The sequence below is a fragment of the Haliotis rubra genome, unplaced genomic scaffold, assembly GCF_003918875.1.
Source record: "Haliotis rubra isolate DU_JTF1 unplaced genomic scaffold, ASM391887v1 Scf609, whole genome shotgun sequence".
NCBI classification, from domain to species: Eukaryota; Metazoa; Mollusca; class Gastropoda; order Lepetellida; family Haliotidae; genus Haliotis; species Haliotis rubra.
Genome location: NW_025767312.1, coordinates 593,933 through 615,842, shown reverse-complemented (window position 1 = coordinate 615,842; position 21,910 = coordinate 593,933). Strand labels below are relative to the sequence as shown.

The window sequence follows — 21,910 nt, the reverse complement described above, 5'->3', positions numbered from 1 at the left end:
ATACGCACACATGCATGCCCGCATACACTCGACCATGCACGTATTTTCACCTTCATGAACACACTTAAAATTATTTAATATTTTAAATCATTACCTCAGCTCATTCAAAATACCTGTACCTGTAGCAGCAATAACTTTATGAAGCATCCAGAACACAATAAGCCTCCACTGGAGTTGGCTTTTGAAGATTTAAACCTGCACTGCACACTTGTACAACCACAGACGTGAAAACCGCAGGTAGGCCGATGAACGGCTCACGTGTATGGTAGATCGCCAACATGCGTGTCTATTTTCGGCACCATGCAGTCTTTGCCTGCGAAAAAAAGGTTAATTCGTGCTTCCAATGTTCATGCCCCTCCACTGAGGCAGCAGTTACCGTCTTGAAGTTATGCAGGGGTAATTTGACTCCCTGAAATATTTATAATTACCTGTACGCCTTAGCCAAAATCACGTTGAAGTTTCCGAACCTTCTGACCGAACCGTAAACAGAGCTTTGGTGATCGTGAAAAACCGATCGATATTTTCCTGGTATCTCCGAGTCGGATAAATAATGAAACGAGACCATGGCTTCTGTACACTATTCTGTTAGGTTTCTCGGTCAATGTGATAAACAAAAATTCATATTAATGTTTTCGTGTTCGATAGCAACAAGATCTTTGCTCGACACTCGTGGTCTGTCAAACTAGCTCGACTCTGAGGCCTCTAAGAAGAGAGAGAGAGCTTGGCGCTAATTGCCACCGGTAGCTGAGTGAACGGCAGGGCGCACGGAAGTGCCTGAAATTGATTAGTCCCGTGGAATGCCGGGAAACCATTATTATCTATGTAAATAAGATGCTGGGGCGCAACTTTCATTTCCCCTAGTGTGAGTATTTACAACAATATGGCTGCTGTACTTCAAAACGGGATCGTAGGTGAGCTGAACGTCGGAGGGCACGGAGGAATAGCGACGACGATTCCAATGAAGGACCAAGATGCCATTAAACTGTTCGTTGGACAAATACCTCGGAATCTGGAGGAAAAGGATCTTAGACCCATATTCGAAGAATTTGGACAAATTTACGAATTGACCGTGTTAAAGGACCGTTTCACCGGAATGCATAAAGGTATGTGTTCTGTTGTCGCAAGATCGGTTTTCGCCGACTGAGCTTATCGGTAGCGCTTTCAACGCAAGGTGTTTAAAAATTTATAGCATATCGAGAACAGGATCTCTCCCTATCATGTCTGTGGCATTGATTATAAGCTAAAGCATGTGTAATTATGCTTCAGTTGAACGTTTGGTTGTTATCACGCGAGATAGTGTAGGTTCATCGCCGTCTTCCGAATGAACAGGCGTTTTCTGGCGACACCAGCGCTTACCACTTGTAAGGAGCTACTTGTAACGTTTAAGGCGCGCGTTCGGCACGCGACTAATTTTTTAAGCACGTGCAGACATTTTCCTGCGCGTGCACCATTAGAAATTATATGATAGCGGTTCCTGGAGGTGGTTTGTTTACATCGATAACTCGTCGCCCCCGTGCCCCCGTGCTCTGGAGTAGGGGAGGATCTAGTTGCTCCGAATGCTTAGTTTCGCAAGGGGAGCGATCGGATTTGTTTGTTGAGAGTATTTTTGAATGCTCTGTGTAAATTGGGCACGCGGTGGGCTAGTGTTGTTATAAGGTGTAATATACTTGCTTATCGGTTGATATCGACGAATCATTATCTCTAGAAACACCAACATATGTCTCCGTTTTCTAAGGCGACACATTTTGTACGCTTAATATATGTTCATACATTAGGGATGAGATGCTGTAATCTTCTCGCTTGTGCCTTTGTTTACCGTGTGCGTTTAATAAAAATATGTTTACGTAACCAGATGATTCTCGAAATAATCCCCTGGTACATCTTCGCCTGGCAGAGAGCTGAGAAAGTGATGCGCTCGTTTGATTGATTTAGATATCTCTTCCAGCTGGGCTGGGGACAAAACGCGTTTTAACCCTCATCTTTACAGAATAACGGTACTTGTTGCGAGGGATGCATATTGTCGGTTGAATATTTGAATGTTTGCATAAAATAGTATGACGGTCGAAGGGATACCCACTTGTTGTAACACGTTGAGAATTTCATGGGGTGAGGGTAGGAGGGTTGGGGTTGGGATGGGGGTTTCAAGAACGTGATCGGCAGGGGGTGTCGTTGGGAACTGGGTTGCTGTATGACCACACAGATATTGTTTGACTCGAAGCCCAAAATATAATCATATTCAGTCTCAAACACGAACCCCACCCCTCACCCTCCTCCCCCCCAACAAAATTGATTGGCCTTAAAACTGCATATATTTTCGTGCCTCCAGGTACGTCTTACATATCCAACGGTGAAACCCCTATTCTTGATAAAACCACTGCAAGTCAAACCAGTATGTTTGACTCGCGCGTTGTATTTTGTTTCATTTTCGATGACCCTGTTTGACGATGTCAACTGACGGGGTCAAACAATGATGGCGGACAGGAACTGGCAGACATACGTTAAGGTTCTGTGGACCACTACTTACAGAAGGCAGGGATAATGGATGTCTCTGCGAGATGTATTTCTGATATCAACTGGTCCAGAGCTGGTATTAATCAATACTACGCATTTACTGGACAGCATCGCCAAGGTTTGGCCGGCTGAGCTTGGGTGATGCGGTACAGGAACATACACGGGGAAATAGACAATGACTATCAGGAATTCTTTCGAATATTGATCAGGAAGGTGGATGTGACGGCTTCTCCTGTTGCGTTGAGATAATGCTGATATTAAAGATTTACGATGATGATGATGATGATGATGATGATCAATACAATGACAAGTATGATCTGGAGACTAACGGATTATTAAAATGAATTTACATGGTTGTTGACGACAACAATGATGATGATGATGATGGGGAAGACGCTGATGGTCAGGATTTTACGATGACGATGATGATGATGATGATGATGATCAATACAATGACAAGTATGATATGGAGACTAACGGATTATTAAAATGAAATTTACATGGTTGATGACGACAACAATGATGATGATGATGATGATGTTGATGGTGAAGACGCTGATGGTCAGGATTTTACGATGATGATGATGATGATGATACTTTTACGATGGCGATGGTGACGGTGCTTATGATAGTGAGTGAGGGAGTCAGTTTAGTTTTACGCCGAACTAAGCCATATTCCAGTTATATGGCGGCGATCTGTAAATAATCGAGTCTGGTCCAGAAAATCCAGTGATCAACAGCATGAACTTTGATCTGTACAATTGGGATACGATGACATGTGTCAACCAAGTCAGCGAGCCTGACCACCCGATCCCGTTAGTCGCCTCTTACTACAAGCATTGGTTGCTGAAGACCAATTCTAACCAGTGTATATGATAACAATGATTTGACTATGTAAACGGAGAAGATGGGACAGAAACGACGACGACGATGATGATCATGATGATGAGAGAATCGCTGATGTAAGCCCTTTTTCAGTTACATCACGGCTTATCAGCTTTAGGTAATGAATCTGAAATGATGCACGTCTGAGAAATATACCACTGTGATGAAATCTAGAGTCAGAGCGTGTCTTCAGCTCACCGAGCGAACGCTTTTACCACTAGGGTTCCTCTCCCACCCCATAGTCATAGTAAACTCTAGGGGCGGTGGGGTAGCCTAGTGGTTGAAGCGTTAGCTCGTCACGCCGATGACCCGGGTTCGAATCCCAACATGGGTACAATGTGTGAAGCCCATTTCAGCTGTCCCCCGCCGTGATGTTGCTGGAATATTGCTAAAAGCGGCGTAAAACCAAACTCAGTCAGACAGTCAGTCATAATATACTCTTTAAAAAATGTAGGTGAACCTGAACTGGGTTTTTTTGGGGGGTGGGGGTGGAGTTTGGTTGTTATTAACGTATGTTTGATCAATTTGGTTCAGTCCATATGATCGGCAGGGTAACTTATCGGATTAGTTTCTCACCTTCTGTCAACATCTCCGGCAATTCACATACATATTAATGCAAATTAAATGGACGACGAGAAATCGATTTTATTTATCATTAAAGGACGACATCGAGCGTTGACAAACCTCACATCAGATTTCCGTATACTCACCGGAAACAAATGCAAGCAAGGATTCAGTGTGAGTGAGTGAGTGAGTATAGTTTTACGCCGCTTTTAGCAATATTCCAGCAATATAACGGCGGGAGTCACCAGGAATGGGATTCATACATTGTACCCGTGTGGGGAATCGAACCCGGGTCATCGGCGTGAAGAGCTCACTCACTCACTCACTTTGGCGTGACGACTCCACCGACCCTATTTAAATGATGTAATATATTTATATTTGGTTTGGTAAAGGACCTGTTATTCATTCAAAAGGAAAAAGAGTGAAGTACCGAAAATATTGTTTCCCTCCCTTAATGCTTGTCTGGGGCGGTTGGGTAGCCTAGTGGTTACAGCGCTCGCTCGTCACGCCGAAGACCCGTGTTCGAATCCCCATATGGGTACAATGTGTGAAGCCCATTTCTGGTGTCCCCAGCCGTGATATTGCTGGGATATTGCTAAAAGCAGCGAAAACCAGAATCGCTTTAGCACGCGAGACCGTAAACACGCGCCGCGAACAAAAACCATTTTAGACATTTACAAGTCTTTCTTTGCAAAAATTGCTAACAATTATTAATTGACTGTCTAAAAATATAAGCACCGCCACGCGATCATACGCACCTGTACTCTTACAAAAACCAATACCGGGTCATTGTTTGAACGTACTGAGACATAGAACTATACACAATATGGACAACTCTATTGAAATCGACAAGCTATTATGCGGTAGGTTGTTGAAATATACTTGCAGGCTGCGCGTAAACAAAACGGAGACTGACATATACATCTTGTCATCCAGTGAAATATGTTCTTTCTTTAACTGTATCGATTTCTCTCTGGGCCATTTCGAGGTAGTGTTGGTATTTTAATACGGCTGAGAACTTTTGATGATGTCAGCTCACAATTTACGAGCAATAAATTGTATTTCAGTAGACTGGTGTCAAATCGAGGCCGCTCGGTCACAGATATTTTCGAAATCATTCCAGGGAAAATCAACGTGTGAAATAAAGATGCTCAGTAGAGTACACGTGTGCAACTATGCACCCGCGTTGCAATCGTTAATTGCCTGTTAATTATCCGTCTCTATCAAATTATTTAATATTCCCCAGAAGCCGAAAAGAATTGTTGATGTGGGGAGTTTTTTTTCGAAAAACAACAGGTCAGCGTAACACACGAACAGGGAAGAATGAACACATCGGTCACGTTCTTCAATCTCTCCATTGGCTACCAGTTGAACAACGAATTCTTTTCAAAGTCCTATGCTTTGTGTTCCGTTGTCTCTCTGGCTCTGCTCCGGTCTACCTCTCCAGTTTCCTCACTCCATATTTGCCTTCTCGATCTCTGCGGTCTCAGAGTAACAACCTCCTCAAAGTCCCCAAAATACGATCAACCTTACATGGACGCCGAACCTTCTCCTACTCTGCTGCTGTAGAATGGAACAATCTTCCTGAGCATCTCCGCCTCTGATCTCTCCTCGTTCAGGAGCCAACTCAAGACATACCTCTACAAAACAGCTTTTCATCAGTGACCCCCAATAATCTCTCTTCTTTACTTACTTGTATATACTTGTAGTGACTCTGGAACTATTCATTTTGTGCGCTTTGAGCATGTCACGGATATGGATATATGCGCTATATAAATAGTCTATTATTATTATGATACGATATACGCGCACATTGTGTTACTAAAAAAACAAGGGTAATTATCGGCTAGCTTGAGAACTGCGTGGGTAAATGGGTGTGAATTTAACATCACTTTGAACAATATTTCAGAAACAAAATCATGACCTATCTGGGATTCGAACTCAAGACTATGAGTGAGTGAGTTTACTTTTACGCCGCACTCAGCAATGTTCCAGCTTTATGGCGGCGGTCTGTAAATAATCTGGACCAGATAATCCAGGGATCAACAGCGTGAGCATCGATCTGCGCAAATGGGATACGATGACATGTGTCAACCAAGCCAGCGAGCCTGACCGCCCAATCCCGTTAGTCGCCACTTACGACAAGCAAGGTACATTCTAACCCGGACCTTCACGGGTCTCAAAACTATGGGCTTGATCTAGTTGGGCTTATGGGTTAATAGCTGTGACTACTCGTGGCCTGTCATACAGGGTGTTGGTATTGATGATGTTTTGTTTATACTGCTAGACACGATATCTAGAGCACCGACTTTTACCAATTAGAGTGAATGACTGGGCTTAGTTTTACGCCGCTTTTAGAAATGTGGGAGCAATATCACCAGAAATGGGTTTCACACATTGTAACCATATGGGGAATCGAACTCGGGTTTTCGTGACGAACGAACGCTTTAACCATTTGGCTACCCCACCGCCCCCCAGATAAAGTGACACAAAACTTTTTTTTAGTTGACCTATATATTGGTAATGATGATATATCTATGTTTTATTTATGTAAATCCGTCACATTAACACCCGATCATCAAGCTAAGGGGCGGTGGGGTAGCCTAATGGTTAAAGCGTTTGCTGGTCACGAAGAAGACCCGGGTTTGATTCCCCACATAGGTGAGTGTTGTGTAAAAGTACACAAACACTTGTATCATCGCAGTATCTAAAACCCGAGCGAGGTGAACCAGTGGTTGACAGAATGAGCACACATCAACGCCTTCGGGCTATGATAAGTGAGTGTGTGAGTGAGTTTAGTTTTACGCCGCTTTTAGCAATACTCCAGCAATATCACAGCGGGGGACACCAGAAATAGGTTTCACACATATGAGGAATCGAACCCGGGTCTTCGGCTTGACGAGCGAACGCTTTAACCACTAGGCTACCCCACCGCCCCTATGATAAGAGGCGACAATATGCTTACATCTTTTAACCATCTGAGCAACGGAGTCTGAAGGCCTATGGAATGCCTTGGCTGTTTGTAATTATTTTCATTAAAGTCTCTTGCTAATTCCCCCATTTAAAAGTCCCCCATCTTCTCAGTAACCTCACAATTTCTATAAAACCATTATGATGACGGTTGATCCTGAACCAGAAGCCCATTTCTGGTGCCCCCCGCCGTGATGTTGCTGGAATATTGCTACAGGCGGCGTAAAAACATACTCACTCACTCATTCTGATAACTGCATTTTCTAAATCTGGGCTCTTTCCCTGTATTCACTCACTCACTCATTCTGATAACTGTATTTTCTAAATCTGGGCTCTTTCCCTGTACTCACTCACTCACTCATTCTGATAACTGCATTTTCTAAATCTGGGCTCTTTCCCTGTACTCACTCACTCACTCATTCTGATAACTGCATTTTCTAAATCTGGGCTCTTTCCCTGTACTCACTCACTCACTCATTCCGATAACTGCATTTTCTAAATCGGGGCTCTTTCCCTGTACTCACTCACTCACTCATTCTGATAACTGTATTTTCTAAATCTGGGCTCTTTCCCTGTACTCACTCACTCACTCATTCTGATAACTGTATTTTCTAAATCGGGGCTCTTTCCCTGTACTCACTCACTCACTCATTCTGATAACTGCATTTTCTAAATCTGGGCTCTTTCCCTGTACTCACTCACTCACTCATTCTGATAACTGCATTTTCTAAATCGGGGCTCTTTCCCTGTACTCACTCACTCACTCATTCTGATAACTGTATTTTCTAAATCTGGGCTCTTTCCCTGTACTCACTCACTCACTCATTCTGATAACTGTATTTTCTAAATCGGGGCTCTTTCCCTGTACTCACTCACTCACTCATTCTGATAACTGTATTTTCTAAATCGGGGCTCTTTCCTGTACTCACTCACTCACTCATTCTGATAACTGTATTTTCTAAATCTGGGCTCTTTCCCTGTACTCACTCACTCACTCATTCTGATAACTGTATTTTCTAAATCGGGGCTCTTTCCTGTACACTTTACAAGGATAACGTCACTGTGTTTTCGGTAAAAAAAATTCATTTCAGAGACTATAAATGCGACTCAATAGTGGTTCTCGTCATATCGTTATTTATTGATCAAATGAGGCAGAACATGTACTAGCAGATAAAAGAATCTGTATTTCTACCGTTGTTGTGTTTATTGTTTAACTCCGCACTTAGCAAATATTCCAGCTATATGGCGGCGGTCTGTATATAATCGAGTCTGGTCCAGACATTCCAGTGATCAACAGCATGAGCATCGACCTACACAATTGGGATACGATGACATGCGTCAACCAAGTCAGCGAGCCTGACAACCCGATCCCGTTAGTCACTGCTTACGACAAGCATGGGTTACTGAAGACCAATTCTAACCCGGATCTTCACGGATCTCTCTATGACAGCCTAAGAGAGACGGTTTTAAAAAGGTTGTATGTTGTTTAATGCCGCACTCAGCTAACATTATCAGTTTGCGATTGGAGGCCACATCTTCTAACAATACATCACACAATAATTTGAAATAAGCTACACTTTAATCCGGGCTCTCGGGGAGTTGTTAATCTGGTTGTTATTGGAAACCAATTAATGCCGTGCCTGAGCAAACCAAAACTGCGTGTAATTTCTCTGAAAAGCCGGTTCTTGGGGACGGCTCGAGCAGGGGATTCAAAACACGTTTTCCCCGAGAATAAAAGGAAATTACGAGAGATAAAGTTGCTACGAGACGACCACCTCCCACACTTCGGTAAAGCCTTGATGGAAATACTCGCGGTAATAGCTAACCTATCGGAATACCAAGGCATGTATTTGATGTAAATCTCAACTGGGAGACGACTGGGCTTTTAAGTGAGACAGAGAGAAGGGAGAAATATTGGGGAAGGGGATGACGAAGGAATTGAGTCGTGTGTAGAGCGTGTGTGATCCATTGATCTGTACTAATTAATTACATCTCTCCGCAAATGTCAGTGAAAAAATGTTCACTTGTAAATCAATTATATTGGTTTGTTTTTTGTTTGTTTGTTGTTGTTTAACGCCAGTCTCAGCAATATTCTAGCTACATAGCGGATGTCTGTAAATAATCGTGTCTGGGCCAGACAATCCAGTGATTAACATCACGATTCTGACAATCCAGTCATTAACGTCATCTGGAGGAGTCATCATTGCTAAACAGTGAATGAGTTTCGTTTTACGCCGAACTCAGCAATGTTACAGCTATATGGCGACGGTCTGTAAATAATCGAGCCTGGACCACACAATCCAGTGATCAACAGCATGTGCATCGACCTACACAACGGGGATTCAATGATATGCATCAACCTAGTCAGCGAGCCTGATCACCCGATCCCGTTATTCACCTCTTACGACAAGCATGGGTTACTGAAGATCAATTCTAACCCGGATCTTCACGGCTCCATCGGTAAACAGGTATCCCATGAAGCACTAAATTGTTGCCATAATCTCTGCTTGTACATCTACATTTCATGAACCTTTCGGCACCGTAAGGGGTATATACGGTTGAATTGATGTTACAGTTTGGGATTCTGGTACATGGTTGGAACTCCAGACACAATATTGCCAGTATAGATCATAATGCCGATATATTTACGATGTATCAATTCACTGAGTTAATGTTCTCGCCCCCAGGTGGAATGGAACCATTGGTCATGTTAACAACCATTGGTCATGTTAACAACCATTGGTCATGTTAACAACCACTGGGTTGTCGGGCTCAGATATACACAGATCACCACCACGATTTAGCTGGGAGTGCTACGTGAGTTGGGTTCTACGTCGCTTTTAGCAATATTCCAGCAATATCACGGCGGGGGACACCAGAAAAGAGATTACGCATTGTTCCCATGTGGTGAATCGACCCCAGGTCTTCAGCGTGAAGACCAATTCTAACCCGGATATTCACGGGGTAGTAAATTTGCTTGTTATTCAGCTGCAGTAACTAACAGTAAAGAAAGACGACAAGTATTTTCATTGACAACAATTTTGCCGGGGCGCACCGGTTTCGTATAGTGAAACCATGTGCAGACTCGAATACAGTCATTCCGCGTGACGAGCTAACGCCTTAACCAGTGGATCACCCCCACTGCCCAACATGCATAGAGGATAACGGGATCGAGTAGTCAGGCTCGCCGACTTGCTCATTTAGCTGATGCATGTCATCGTATCCCTATTGCTTAGATTGATGGTCATGTCAATTTCTTGATTGTCTGGCCCAGACTCGATTATTTACAGACCCCCGCAATACAGCTGGAATACTGCCGAGCTATTCAGTTATAATACAGATACTACAGGGCTCTACACACAGTATATTTGTCGGTTCTCCGCAGTATAAATGCGCGACGGCTTAATATACTGAGAGACGCTAATAACGGAACACAGGAAAATTCAAGTGTTCCTTTAATATTTTCCAGTTTTCATCACCATCTTTGAACAGAGCTGTGGGAGGAAATCTGAGAATAAATAAAGGAACACTGCCATGAAGTGGTGTTCCTCTATTTGTTTCCCTCGATCAGTATGTATCGAGCTAGAAAATAGGCTCAGCAATAATACCGGCTGTAAATATTGTTATGTTTGTGTTCTTGTGTTATCTAGAGTTGAGTTTAGCTTGTGGTTTTTGTTGTGTTGTTTTGGTGTGTGTGTGCGTGCGTGCGTGCGCGCGCGCGTGTTTGTGTGGGGTAGGCATTCTTGCTTCTTTTATTATTTTTTTAAATATTTATACCAAAAGAATTTGGCGGGGTTTGTTGGGGGCAGGAGGTGGGTTAGGTTGTGGCAGGACGGAGGGCAGAGTGTCGAACCTATTCCGTACTTTCCTTCTCAACTCTCAACTATATAGGGCCGGTGGGGTAGCCCAGTAGTTAACGCGTTCGCCCGTCACGCCGAAGACCTGGGTTCGATTCCAAACATGGGTACAATGCGTGAATCTCATTTCTGCTTTGCCGGCCGTGATATTGCTGGAATATTGCTACAAGCGGCGTAGAACCCAACTCACGTACTCACTCCCAGCTAAATCGTGGTGGTGATCTGTGTATATCTGAGCCCGACAACCCAGTGGTTGTTAACATGACCAATGGTTGTTAACATGACCAATGGTCCATTCCACCTGGGGGCGAAAACCTGGGGGCAACTAACGGGATCGGGTGATCAAGCTCGCTGACTAGGTTGACGCATATCATCGAATCCCCGTTGTGTAGCTCGATGCTCATGCTGTTGATCACTGGATTGTGTGGTCCAGACTCGATTATTTACAGACCGTCGCCATATAGCTGTAACATTGCTGAGTTCGGCGTAAAACGAAACTCATTCACTGTTTAGCAATGATGACTCGTCCAGATTTAGTTTTGGTGCAATACATTCGTGAAGGTAGTGTCGCCTAGTGGTGAAAGCGTTCATTCATCACACCGAAGGTCCAGTTCGATTCCCTACATGGGTACAATTAGACTAAGGCTTAGTCTCTGAATATATATAATTTTGATAGTAACAAACAAGCCCATTTATATTGAAAAGGAGCCCAAGGGAGACCAGAGCCTGAGGAAATCTAAACTTGCTTTATTTAGGGCTTTAGCACTGCAGAGAGGGCTTGGCAGTAGGGAAATTAATGTGGTTCAGGGACTGTGAGACAGACTAGGGTACAATGTGTGATGCCCATTTCTGGTGTCTAAATCTCTTCTCACACTACTTCAAATAAAACGTCGCTTATTGAGTATGTAATATACTAACTCACGTTGGATGATTTAACAATAAGAGTGTTGCGTATTTTCTTCGATATTTAGATTCCATTATTTACACTAACAGATTAATTGTAAAACATTCATATATAGAGGATGTTATATGAGTGTCCATGTCATACTATGTTTACGACACGACTGCCTAAGTGTTGGTATTTATGTTTATCATCCAAAACTGTGTTCCACATGAGATATTTGCATGTGTGAGATCACACGATATCTCCTTGGAGATACCATTTTGACAGTAGATTTTGTACAATACCCAGACAATGCTATGACGTCATGAACTTGATGACGCCACAATGCTGGGACATCGCTGTACTGCAAGTCTAACAGACAGACAGACCGTGTTCAGAGATGTACATTTTTCATTGAAAACTAATAAAGAGTGATTTTGATGATAAATAGAATCTCACCCTCGTGTCTTCTGATGTCAAATATATCAACACTCGTTCATAAAAGTAAGCCCCGGCATATTTGCAACTTTATCAACTCGTGGTGATATATTTGATCTCAAAAGACACTCGGGTGAGATTCTCTATATAACATACTATACTATGTATATCATACCGAAGTCGTCAAATTGAGGAAAATAAAATAAAATCTACTTAGGCTTGCTACCCGCCGTCGCCACAGAAGAAACGTGACATCATAGCACTGTTCATGACGTCACGTCACCATGACAAAGTGTTATTTTGCCCTAAGGTATCGTATGAAAAAATATGAACCCCGATAATTTCGCCCTCGTAGGTAATAAAAAGAACGAACGAAACTTATATTTCATTTTGCTAATTCTTCTTTCGCAAACCTCACCCTTTGTACTCGCCGAGGGGCGGTGGGGTAGCCTAGTGGTTAAAGCGGTGGCTTGTCACGCTGAAGATCCGGGTTCGATTCCCCACAGGGGGACAATGTGTGAAACCCATTTCTGGTATCCCCCCGCCGTGATATTGCTGGAATAATGTTGCTTAAAGCGGCGTAAAATCATACTCACTAACTAACACTCACTTGTTCTCGCCGAGCAATCCGCCCAACAGAAGACGCACGGTGGTAATCTATTTCATGACACGCTGATGTTCATGTCGTGCGCATGGAAATCACAGACCGCGGGATTTGATGTATTTATATGTCAGCTTGTCTTGTCAATGTCTGAGCGCGAGCTTTATGCACACTGAGAGGTGGTGTCGGGTTACCTGTTGGACGTAGCCAGCCAATGAGAGATAGCTTTTTGATCACATGATATGAACTTCGTTCCCGATAAGTCATCTGGTGTCGTATGCCGCACGTGCAATCCATGAAATTCGTTGTGCGTGGATAACTCGCGATGGAACGCTCAGCTTCCAACCGTCCATAGTGTGTGCACACACCACACACCCCCACACACCCCCACCCCACCCCACCCCACACCCCTTTTCTCAAAAAGCTGAGTCTGTTTGGACATGGGGTTTAAGATCAGCTGGAAACATGTCAGCTGTTTTGGAATAAATGAACTCGACCATGCACGGGCTAATGTCATATGATAAAAATCATGCAATATGTGTGCACTAGGCGTGAATAAATCTCATCGACGCCCAAATCAGATTATATTTTGATAGGGTTGTTTAAAAATCATATTTTGCAAAAAATGCAATTTAATGATTTGGCAGGGTGATTTTCCTGACCAGCTGAGACGTATTTCCAATGTCGTAACTTCCGTTAATCAGCTCAGAGTATCGATGATTCCATACCTCATTAAGTTTATAACAGTAATATTGGTCTTATCAACAAGGCCACGTGCGAGTGTGAATGATAACGGTGACAAAAAACGTGACGGTATTCAAATAACTAAAAACTGGTGGTCTTGCGATTGGACCGAAATTGGCAGGCATTTTCACAGAATCAGTTGCATGGACGCACTGAAATATTCCAGAGGTTTTTCTTGTTAAGAATGAAAACATTTTGTAGATTTTTGCCAAAGCAGTGCCACTGTATTGTAACCACCACGCTGACTATCGGTACATCTCCGTCACATTCAGTTTGTTATTCTTAACACTGCAGGGGGTCTTTTGATTGACAGGTGCTGATAATTTCGATGTCAGTGGAGGTCAGCTTGACCCCACGTGTATTTTGTCATAGATCACGGCGTAGACTAACAACTAGTCCCTGAAATGAACATATTTTGCAGACAAAAAGGCTCATAGCGAAAAAAAATCAAAATATAATAAAAAGGAGCCCTGAGACTGCCACATTTTCTAGGCTTGCGTTGGATGGCTGGGATATATTTGCTTCAGGGTCTGTATGAGAGACTCATCAAGGATTTGTTGTACTCTGAAGTATCGAGTCGGAGGTCATCATGATTTGTTGTACTGTGAAGCATTTCGAGTCGGAGGTCAGCATGATTTGTTGTATTGTGAAGCATTTCGAGTCGGAGGTCAGCATGATTTGTTGTACTGTGAAGCATTTCGAGTCGGAGGTCAGCATGATTTGTTGTAATGTGAAGCATTTCGAGTCGGAGGTCAGCATGATTTGTTGTACTGTGAAGCATTTCGAGTCGGAGGTCAGCATGATTTGTTGTACTGTGAAGCATTTCGAGTCGAGGGTCATCTGAAATATTCTTTTTTTAATCTTTAATCCTCGCAAAGACACGAGGACCAGTGCGTTGGGGGCCGTTTGGGGCCGTTTGGGGCTGGTCATGCGGAGGCGATGAGTGAGTGAGTTGCGTTCACGCTGCCTTTAGGAATATTCCAACAACATCCCGACGGGGGACGCCACGAATGGGTTCACACATTGTACCCATATGGGGAATCGAACCCGGGTCTTCGGCGTGACGAGCGGAAGTTAAAACGACTAGGCTCCCCTCCCCAGTGCATAGTTTCTTTTGCACGTCAGTATATATACTGAACAGAGAAGTGGTGTTAATTTAGTTTCTTGCCAGGCCATTGCATTCATGACATCAGCTAGGAAGTCTTTACACTTAAAACATATTTCAAAGGAACGGCTTTAAAAAATGCATTTTCTGCAATATCAGTGAAATCACATTTCAAAGCACGGAGCAATATGTTGTCGGGGATGGTGTGTTGCCATTAGAACAAAATCAAGCTGTTTCCCCCAATGCAGGTTCGCCATATCTGTTTCCCTTATTTCAATGTCATTCTTGACAGATACCACATGCCATTTGTCTGAATTTTCAGGATCTTTTTACATCAGAATTAAATTAAAAGATTTCCGCGCTGTCGATCGCAGTGTTGACGAAAGAGAGAGCTAGGATGGGCTGACATCTCGGTTCTGAAATGCAAATATTTACATAAAAACATTTGGTAAATTATCTTGGGAAACTATATTGAAAAGGAACCCAGCTATTTTTCTTTATTTTCACTGCAGTAATTTAGACTTGCCAACTATTGTATACTTGCGTGGGTTATATTGGATATATGTTTTAAAATTGGTTGCTTGTTTAACGCCGCATTCAGAAATATTGTATTGTAGCTTATCGAGTCTGGACCAGACAATCCTCTGATTGATATCGTGAGCAAAACTGAGACGCTATAACGTTGGTTGCCTCTTTCAAGCGCCTCAACAATGACTGGTCGACTCGGAGTCAGTATAATGTGTCTGAGTGTGGTATTCATGCTTCACTGCGGCATGGTATCTCAGTGGGCTAGCACTATAAAACCAGCTTCAGTCTGGGCTAGTACAAGCAGCCGCACCTACACATACACACGCATGCACGTCGTCATATGAGCGAAATATTCTCCAGCGCGACGTTAAAACCAATTTCACCTCACCTCACCTCACCTCACCTCACCTCACCTCACCTCTTTCAAGCGCAGGGCGGTGGGGTAGCCTAGTTGTTAAAGCGTTGGCTCGTCACGCCGAAGACCTGGATTCGAATCCCCACATGGGTACAATGTTTGAAGCCCATTTCAGCTGTCCCCCGCCGTGATGTTGCTGAAATATTGCTGAAAGCGGCGTAAAACTAAACTTTCAAACGCAGATAAGTTATAAATCCGATCTTCACGGGATTACCTGAGACGGAAACTGCCGAATAAAAGAAACAAGAAACCAATCAACCAATAGTTGGTACAAAATGGCCATTAAAAACAATCTGTATTATAAATACTACCAATAAACAATTGATATCGAGCAGCGTTCATCTGAGGGTCACGGTTGCCGCTGGATTGCCATGCGTGATGTAATAGTCACGTAAACTATTAAAACTAGTTAATTAATTCCTATATTGATGCCTCCCAATTTAGCTGAAACGAGAGAGTTTTAGCCAGGAAATCTTTAACGATGCCAATATATACTCATGCCAATAATGGTTGTCACCCCCTCCCACACCCCAACCCCACACACACACTCCACACACCACCACACACACACCCCTCTCCAATTAAAAAAATTGAAGGGGCTGACAACCATTATTGGCATGAGTATATTTTGTCACTAAGTGATAAATCTACGGAAGAGTCTCGTCACGATCTAGAATTGCAGTAGATTTTCTTGCATGTTCGTATGTTGTTATGTTTTCGTGTTTATAGTTTTGCTGATGCGTGAAGATTCAGGTTAGAATTGGTCTTCAGCAACCCATGCTTGCCGTAAGAGGTGATTAACGGGATCGGGAGGGCAGTCTAGCTGATTTGGTTGATGTTTGTCATCGTACCCCATTTGCATAGATCGATGCTCCTATTATCTGTCACAACATTGTCTGGTCCAGACTCGATTATACAGACCACTCATATAGCTAGAATATTGCTGAGTGCGGCGTTTGTTTGAAAGTTTCGTATTTGTATGATCCCCAAGCAGTTGAGATTGATAATACATGTATAATGTGCCGTTGAGATTGACATCCAATGATCGAGGGGGGAAAATCAGCGCCTTGAGCGTGTACTTGTTGCGTGGATATGCGCGCTATATATACATATCCTATCCTATAATAATAATAATAATAATAACATTATCATTATTATTATTATAAGTTACAGGGGGGAGGAGTTATTGAGCATGTTGTGGAAGATCAGGCCTACACCTATCTTGGAATGCAAGTTCGAGACAAGCTCCAGAGTGCCCAAATTCAAGACAAACTTCGGGCCGAGTATAAATCTCGCTTAAAGAAAATCTGGAGCTCGGAGCTAAATGCTCGAAACAAGGTCAAAGCCACCAATACTTTTGCTGTGCCAGTCCTTTCCTATTCCTTTGGGGCAGTTGATTGGACAAAACATGACATCCAGATTCTTGACCGCCTGACCAGAAGGTTCATGTCTGATAACAGAGCCCACCACCCTCGTTCCTCTCTTAATCGTTTATACATGCCAATCAATTTGATAAATGTGGAGGCTCTTCCTGATAGAATTCTTTTGTGTACTTTTGCACATACTTATTTATCGGATGATCCTCTGGTGATGCATGTGAAGACTCATGATGAAAGCAAGGAATTCCACAGCTATTTTAAGCGTGCCAAGGTTGTTGGACAGAATCTGAAATTTGAGGTTGATTTTGTTGATGGCGATGTACTGCTGGACGGTACAGCGATGGGAGTAAACCAGGTGAAGTCCTTCACCTAGTCTGCCCAGAGTCGGTCTTTTGTGGGGAAGCTTTCTGAGGAGCCATTGCATCGTGTGTACATGCAGTGTGTGGAACAAAATAGCAATCCCACCGACTCCTTCGCCTGGTAGAAGTCGGCTGGTCTCAAATGTGAAACTGAGGGCTTCCTTTTTGCTGCTCAGGACCAGTCCCTTCCCACTCGCAATCGCCTAAATGTGATTCTTAAAGAGAATATTAACATGAAATGTAGACTTTGCAATGAATTCACAGAGACTGTCCAACACCTTGTCAGTGGATGCCCTTCCTTGGCACAAACAGCATATCTTAAATGACATGATCGCATGGCTCGTTGCTTTTACTACCGTCTCCGACATGCCTGTGGCTTTGACTCCGAGGTCCATCCATGGTACGACCCTGAACATGTCCAGGGCGTCATGGACAATGATGCTTTCAAACTTCTCTGGTTATAGGCCCATATACAGACTCAGAAGAATTCCAGCCAACAAACCTGATCTTGTCCTTTTGGATAAAGCCAATGAATTTATATATATCATTGAATTTTCTGTCCCTTTTGACACCAATGTGATTGGCAAGATTCCGGAAAAGAATGCTAAGTATGCGGAACTTGCCTTTGAAATGTTATACTATTTTCGTATTAATAGAATTGCTCTCCAAATTTCTTCCAGTAATTGTAAGCCCATGTGATACGTAAATTGTAGCTTGGATACAGCATTCGTGTATAAATGATTTATTTAATGCCTTTTTCGAAATTACCGGAATCATAACATAAAAACAACTGTTAATTCAGTCTCAAAACTGGGACTAACCGTAACGTCATCTCATTAACAGATCACGCATGCTGGCCATTATTTCCACGTGCTGCCATTCTGCACTGGCTGCATGTCATTTCAACGTGAGTCACGCCCGTGTATTTAAAAAGCCGTCAAAATCCGTGCGTGGTTAATGAACGTGCAGCAGGTGCTCATTGACACCGTTGGCATCTGGCTGTGAAATGGAGTACTGCACTGCACGTGACAGGCTCGCACGGTTGACGAAGGCACGATTCTCATGGGTTTTTGCGGTCATTGATTTGGTGGCTAAAACTCCAAAGTTTCAACGAAACAGTCGTTTGCTGAGGGGATTCAGGTTTTAGATACTGAACAGTGGTTAATATTTAGATTTAACTGATTTTATTTATAGAACTTATTCAGTCCTTTTAATACTGAATTTAAAAAAACAAACAAACAAAAACATTCACTAACATGCATGTTTTGCTACGGTTCTGTGTTTGTCAATAAAGTTCCGTAAATGTAACATTAAATGCAAAATTGGGCCTGGCTATATAAGTTATACGGTTGAATGACTTTATTAAGAATGAAATTATAGCGGTCGTGTTTACAATTGATTTGAAGTTTATTTTCTTCAAACCACTTTTTAGTCCTATCATGGAACCTATTCCACCGTCAAAATTGAACCAACTGATGAACCGGGTTAGAAATGGTCTTCATAAACTGATGCTTGTAGTTAAAGGTAAATAACATGTCATCGCATCACATTTCACTGGATTGTCTGATCCAGACTCGGTTCCATACAGCGGTAATATTCTTGAACAACAAACAAACGAAAATATTTGTCATACAGATCCTGAAACAAATATATCCAAGAAAGCCCATGCAAGTCTAGAATACGTGGTAAGTCTAGATTTCAAAAGTTTCAGGAATTTCTGATAATGTCGAAATTTTCGAACAGTTTTTTTCTGTAAAAATATGTTCATTTCAGAGACTAGTTGTTAGTCTACCAACATATTCCATGGTACTTTAAAAGACAATGGTCTGTCAACTTCGCAAAGAAAGTATCCTTCACATTAGTATGTAATATATGTTCATACCATGTTTAAATATTTCGTGGAATCCGATTTTCTTCTACTTTGCCTTCACAGCGACTGAAAATAAAACCCACGAGAACCGTCCTCAATTCCAAAAATGGCTAAGCCTGGTGAATACCGACAGCCAAGCTTTTTACCGTTATCAGTTCCCTCGTCGACTGCCGGTGTTGACAAGAGACTTAACCTCGCTCCAATGTCCCCGGGCATATTTCATTACCCCAGGCATTTATCGACCCATTTTTCTCAACAAATGTCCAGCGCAAGGCCACAGGCTCTGGATCTAAAGCTAACACCATTAGTTCAGGGCTTGTTGATTACGACGCAGGGCCCAAAACGAGAATAACAATCGCCGCCTGACCAAGAAACAGATAAAAACCAAGCTCAAGGGGTCATTTCATGGATAAATATATAACGGTGTAATTAAAGAATTCTTTGATGTCCAGACTTATGAAACCAAAATGCATGATCGGGGCTAGACATGTTAAACCTAAGCCCGAAACATGAGTATTTAACAACGAAAGCTATGAGGATCATCCTTGAAGATGTTTGGTACTGTGGATTTTGGAGCAAGGCAGTAGCAGCGATCGAGCCATACATCGATCTTGGCCGTGTTTGAACGAGGTTTACTGCGTCTCACTAAACCAGATAAGAGTTGAGAATTTTCACAGATCACATGAAGTTTGTTCATCGTTTTAAATGACCATGTATCAAGCAGAATTGACACATGGCGCACGATAAAGTTGACAGCACGCTTGTTAGCTCGACTTATCTGGATTGACCATCTCTCATTTCAATTAATCCTTTACGCCAACATTAAACTTTAAATCTCACATTAATCACACGATCGCTCAATAACGTTGTGGCTGTATCTCCGCCATTATCTCTGCCATTATCTCCGCCATTATCTCCGCCATTATCTCCTAATGCCTTTAGTGTGTGAGTGAGTTAATGGATTGATTTCCGAATCGTCAGTTTATCGGTTACATAAAGATAAAAACACAAATTGAAGTGACGCAACCTTTTCCATATCCATAATGTTATCTCTACCGAAATCAGTGCCGAATGTACAATTGCGAGTACACTGACGTCCAAAAGAAACGATACAAAGTTAAAAATATAAATATTCTGAATAAAAATGTATATTTTTGATTAGATATGACATGGAAACAATCGCCTCAATTCAACAGTCAAGAATCATGAACATAGTTGTGTTTGGGCGCGGCGTTTACGTGCTAACTGTCTTAAAGCATGAAAATTGCTCCCGCGTGCAGCGTGAATCACGTGCATGGTATTCATATAAAATGAGTATAGAGCTGTTCACTGACATCATCCCATCAAAAATATTTTAACGACCATGCCGCGATTAACACAGGAAGAAAGAGAGAGGGCCATTGGGATGATGCAAATGGGAGCCACCCACCAGCACGTTCCTACAACCTTGGGCTGCGCTCGTATTACTATCACGAGACTCCTACAACGTTACAGGCAGACAGGTGTGACATCAGACCGGCCCAGAAGTGGGAGACCTCGCATTACCACGCCGAATGAGGACCGGTATTTAGGGATGCTTCATCTCAGAAATCGTTTCCTGCCTGTGACGTCATCAGCAGCAACTGGTCTTGGACATCGTGTCAGCCGACAGACAGTTGCACGACGACTCCAACGGCATGTTTTCGTGCTCACAGACCCTTTCGAGGCGTAGTTTTAACGCATCAACATCGACGTCGGCGTCTGCAGTGGGCACGCACCATTCGACAATGGCAGAACAGGCATTGGCAAAGGGTCATGTTTTCTGACGAGAGCAAGTTCCTCATATTCCATAATGATGGCAGGGCTCGAGTCTATCGAAGACGAGGCGAACGTTACCAACGTAACTGCGTCCAGGAGGTGGTTCCATTTGACGGAGGCGGTGTCATGGTTTGGGGTGGGATCTGTGGTGATCACTGATGTGAAGACAGATATCATTGTGGTGAATGGTAATTTGAACGCTCGAGGGTACATCGACCAGATACTGCGCCAAGTTGTCCTGCCTTTCTTGCAACAACACCAAAACCGCATCATCTTTCAAAAGGACAACGCCCCTCCACATACAGCTCGTGTTACCACAGATTTCCTCCAAAGAAATAACGTCAACGTGTTGCCTTGGCCTGCTCGGTCACCTGACATGTCACCCATTGAGCATATCTGGGACCATCTGGGTCGACAAGTGCGTGCAAGACCTGTGCTTCCAGGAAACAGACAGCAGCTTGCTCAGGCTCTCCAAAAGTAGGTTATCCGGCGTTTGGTCTACTCAGTACGACGTCGAGTTGCCGCATGTATTGATGCACGAGGTGGACATACCAGATATTGATCGCTCTGATAAAATTCACAGTATCATGATGTGTATATACATAGTCACCTGATCGAATACCGGACAAATGACACTCTCTTGTTTCAAGACTTTTTCCAAGTTTGTTGTCATCGATAATTAGATGAATCTCTGACAATTATGGTGATTATTCATCTGTTTATCACACACAAATGTCTTTTCAAACATTATGTGTGGTTTCTTTATGTTATAGTCAAAATATTCTTTGTATCGTTTCTTTTGGACGTCAGTGTATATTCTGATCAAGCATATTTAATCACTATCAAAATAGTGTAAGGTGTTCGTAAAAAGGTGAGAGTATCCTGCCTCACCATTGGAACCCGTCATAAATACATGCAAAGGCAATTCAACTGTTTACCTGAAAAAGAAAAGGGAGAGTATGGTACAAGTCAAAATTGCGAATTGCATTAGACATCAATTTTGA

At 42.8% G+C, this 21,910-nt stretch overlaps 1 protein-coding gene across 1 annotated transcript in view; it reads left to right on the top strand.

Annotated features, from left to right (window-relative positions):
* Positions 1-560: 560 nt before the first annotated feature.
* LOC124255766 (CUGBP Elav-like family member 3-A) overlaps positions 561-21,910 on the top strand; it is a 293,163-nt gene continuing 271,813 nt past the window's right edge. Inside the window, 1 exon segment of the mRNA XM_046689676.1 lies at positions 561-1,103. Within this exon segment, the coding sequence (XP_046545632.1) occupies positions 881-1,103 (223 nt within the window). The 5' untranslated portion in view covers positions 561-880.